The sequence below is a fragment of the Acyrthosiphon pisum genome, unplaced genomic scaffold, assembly GCF_005508785.2.
Source record: "Acyrthosiphon pisum isolate AL4f unplaced genomic scaffold, pea_aphid_22Mar2018_4r6ur Scaffold_21374;HRSCAF=23815, whole genome shotgun sequence".
NCBI lineage: Eukaryota > Metazoa > Arthropoda > Insecta > Hemiptera > Aphididae > Acyrthosiphon > Acyrthosiphon pisum.
In genome coordinates, this window is record NW_021770834.1 from 1 (window position 1) to 3,959 (window position 3,959).

At 29.0% G+C, this 3,959-nt stretch overlaps 1 protein-coding gene across 1 annotated transcript; it reads right to left on the reverse strand.

The window, feature by feature from the left end:
- Positions 1-34: 34 nt before the first annotated feature.
- On the reverse strand, positions 35-961 carry LOC100574797. Its single transcript, XM_029492370.1, has one exon. The coding sequence runs from the start codon at positions 959-961 to the stop codon at positions 35-37; it is 927 nt and encodes a 308-aa protein (XP_029348230.1).
- Between the last annotated feature and the right edge of the window lie 2,998 nt (positions 962-3,959).

Sequence of the window (3,959 nt, forward strand, 5' to 3'; positions counted from 1 at the left end):
GATCTTCTTTTTCTTTTTTTTCTTTTCTTTTTTTTTATCTTTCTTCAAGCTTAGATTTCATAGGACTGGCGGTTAGTATAGAAGAATGCTGTTTTGCTGCCACTCGCCTTATAACTCTTTTTGGAAGTATTTTTGGTATAGGTGAAATTTCTTGTATAGAAACACTTGGTGAAGTATCCATTGAATGATGTGTATTATTAGAGTCAGTTGGTGTGAGGTTCTCATTTTCAATAACTGGAGTTTCATTTTCAATAATAACTGGAGTTTCATGGCCAGTGTTATTTTGGTTAAAGGTCATTGAAGCATAGAAATCTTCATCAGTAAATATTCCTGGATTCAATGGAAAAATTCCTGTAGCAGAAAATCCAGAAATACCTTTTTGAATGGTTGCAACTTGAGAATACGCTTTATTGAAAAGCTCTGCAATTTCAAAAGGTGTTATTTTAATCATTGCATGACTTTTGATGTAATTGTCACATTCCCTTCTAAAAGCAGTTTTGAGTGGCCCAAAGAAAGTCACATCTAAGGGCTGCATTCGGTGGGATGTGTGTGGAGGCAACGATAACATTACAATATGATTTTCCCTACAAAATTCATATGTTTGTAGTGAAATATGGCTTCCATGGTTGTCTAGAATTAATAATACTGGATTTTCTTTTGTGGGGTTTGAATAATTTTTGAAATGTTTAAGCCATTTCATAAAAATGTCTTCTGTGGTCCAACCATTTTTTGTGCATTCATACACAGCTCCTGGTGGGCCATGTTTGGTCAACTTCATGTCCATTCTTTTACGTGGAAAAATAAATAAAGGTGGTATGAATGACCCCGAAGCACTCATAGCACAAATTACCGTATTATTTTTTCCACGCTCCCAACTAGTAACACTGCCAATTCGTTTTTGTCTTTTTGATCCAATTATTTTGCCAGGATCTTGGACGGTTGTAATGCCTGTTTCATCCATATTATACACTCTAGTTGGACAAAACTTATATTTCAACATTAATTCTCCCAAGTTTTGAAAAAAAAGCTGTACTTCTGTTTTGTTAAAAGCTGTAATCCTACTTATACTGATGGCTTCAGGTTTTCGGACAGTAACAGTTGGGTTTCGACGACAAAATTATAGAACCAGTCAACACCTGCCAAATTTAATTGCTGATTAAAGTTATGTTTTATTTTATTATTTTCAGCAAATTCAAATGCACAGTCTATGAGTGGTGTCAGCCCATAAAACAAGTTGGCTAAATTTATTATATGTTAGCCATTCTGACTCTGTTGTGATGTGAAAATAGATGGCGTCTATGCAGCTGATTTAAAGTATGTTTTAGTCTATCTTGCAAAGTACTAAAGGGAATATTATAAGTTTTGGCAGCTTATTCGGATACTCATCATATTAGTCCTGATTGAAGTCACTGCTTCTACAAGAGTTTCTGGCACCCAATTTCCTTTAGTAGTCTTTCTTTTGTATGTACGAGGCATCTGTTTAAATTAACAAAATAAAACAGTTCAAAATTAAAATTTGAAATTGGATAAATCATACTTTTTGTAAACGCCAAACGGGGTAATACCAGTCACTAAAAAATTGACTGCTATTACCCCATTCATTTTGACCGGTATTACACATTTTAATAAGTTATGGGAAAATATTTATAACCATAAAACTACTATACCAATACATGTTTTGAGTATAAAATCATAATCCTCACAATTTTTTTTATTAGTTTAACTAAAAACTATACATATATTATAAAATTAACTTACCTTACTTGATGTTCGAAAAAAACAAATTTTTACATCAGCAACTAACAAAAAAATTAAAGTCACATTTGAACGTGAAAACGTTTGATGATAATATCTTCGTGATAAGAATAAGGAATTGTTATCATTCCTAATGTATTCGTGTGGTTAGCATAATTTTAGATACCATAGTTTATTAGATACCAGGGTGACCGGTATTACCCGCTGACCGTCATTCCCCCAGTCTCCCCTATACCAATAATAATATGACAATTTTAGTCTGGTTATTTTATATTGTTATTATTTATTATAGCCTGTAAGATGAATTAATATTGAAACATTTTTTTTTTCGTTTCTATGGTGATAAACAAAGCGTTAGGAATTAAAATCCTATTTTTAGCAGTTTTTTGTAATTTGTCGGCGGTTTTTCCAGTGACAATGTACTAGTGACACCTAAAAGAAATGCGTTGTCTTCAAAGCATTTATGTTCATTGCTATTTATAAACTGTGTTGGACCTCCTGTAAAATTATTTATACCAAGTCCATATGTGTATACTTGGATAAGTAATGGACGAAGAATTGCTGATGAAGTGTATTGCCCAAAAAGACAAAATAAAGATATTGATGATGCTTCTTACATGTCTTTATGGACATTATTTGGATCTTGAGTTTGTTGTTAATTTACTGTTATAAAGTTATTACTACATATTCGGTATTAAAAAGGTGGGTAAGTGGATTTCGCTCTGCTGTACAGTAGGTTACAAGTGGGTCACTGTATAATGGATGGTATTAAATTTGAATTCAATGATATAATATCATAGTATAAGAAAAACGATTCTGAGCGGAGACGGTATGTTAGTCTAGGTATAAGACATAATATTATATTAGGTACCTATAATAAATTCCAAATTAATCATATCATAATATTTATTAGGTACTTATAACGCGTTATACATCAACAAAAAACCGTGGTACTATCATAGATATATAATAGTATACTTTAGAAGTTTCAAGTACCCACGAATAATATTATTCAATCACAACAAAATAACTAAAATAGTTATCCTAGGTTTTTAATATGTAATTTCGTCCAAATTTGTACTTAAAATGACTATAAAAATAAACTGCGTAAATGTATTTTTTAGATTTTTTGGTAACAGTATTAATTACTTACGTGGAATCTTGTTTTAAATTTTCAATTCTTAGATACAAAAATTGAACATTTTATAAATTTTTAACTACAAAATAATTTTTCAAATTAAAATTTGATAAATTTTGTCCAAATTTGATCTTTAAATGCTTATAAAAAAAAATTGTGCCTATGTATTTTTAATATTTTTCAACTGATATTGTAACAATATATCGGGAGCTTTGTATTAAATGTATACACTTTTTGGCCCAACAGATAAAACTTTATTGATATTTATAGAAAAAAAAAACTAAAAAAATTGAAAACTTACAATGTCCGTAAACAGCTCAAAAAGAGTCAAATTATTTTAAAAATTTTATCGTATATATAAAATGCTAATATTAACAATCAGTGAAATTTTCAAGTTTCTACAGTCACTCGTTTTTTAATTACAACAAAATAAGAAAATACTTACGTAAGAAATCGGGTGAATATCAAATGTTGTAAAAATATGAATTTCAAACGCCCATAAAAATTTAATTTGAGTTTCTTATAGATATTTTTTGTTTGATAAAGGTAGATAATATTATAAGGAATCTTGTATTACATTTTCATATCTTAGATTTAAAAAGAAAAATTTTTATGAATTTATAAATTATAACTCGAAATAATTTGCAAATTTTCGTGATTTTTCCATATTTTGTCATTTTTTGAACTTTAAATGCTTATAAAAAAAAACTGTGACTAACGATTTTTAATATTTTTCATCTGCCTTTGAAACAATATACTAGGAGCCTTCTATTAAATTTTCAAGCTTTTTTATCCAACAAATAAAATTTTATTGATATTTTTAGAAAAAAAACTAAAAAAAAATGAAAACTGACAATGTCCGTAAAGAGCTCAAAATAAGTCAAAATATTTTGAAAATTTTATCGTGTATAGAAAATGGAAATGTAAACATTCAGTCAAAATTTCATGCATCCACGGTCATTTTTTTTAAAGTTACACCAAAAACCAAAATCGATTTTCTCGAAAACAGATTTTGCGTAAAAATTCCCGTTTTTCCTTAATTTTTCTTTTGTTTTTCCCGGCGCTT

Excerpts from the sequence above, each read along its gene's own strand:
- LOC100574797 (XM_029492370.1), bottom strand. The coding sequence starts at position 961 with ATGGATGAAACAGGCATTACAACCGTCCAAGATCCTGGCAAAATAATT.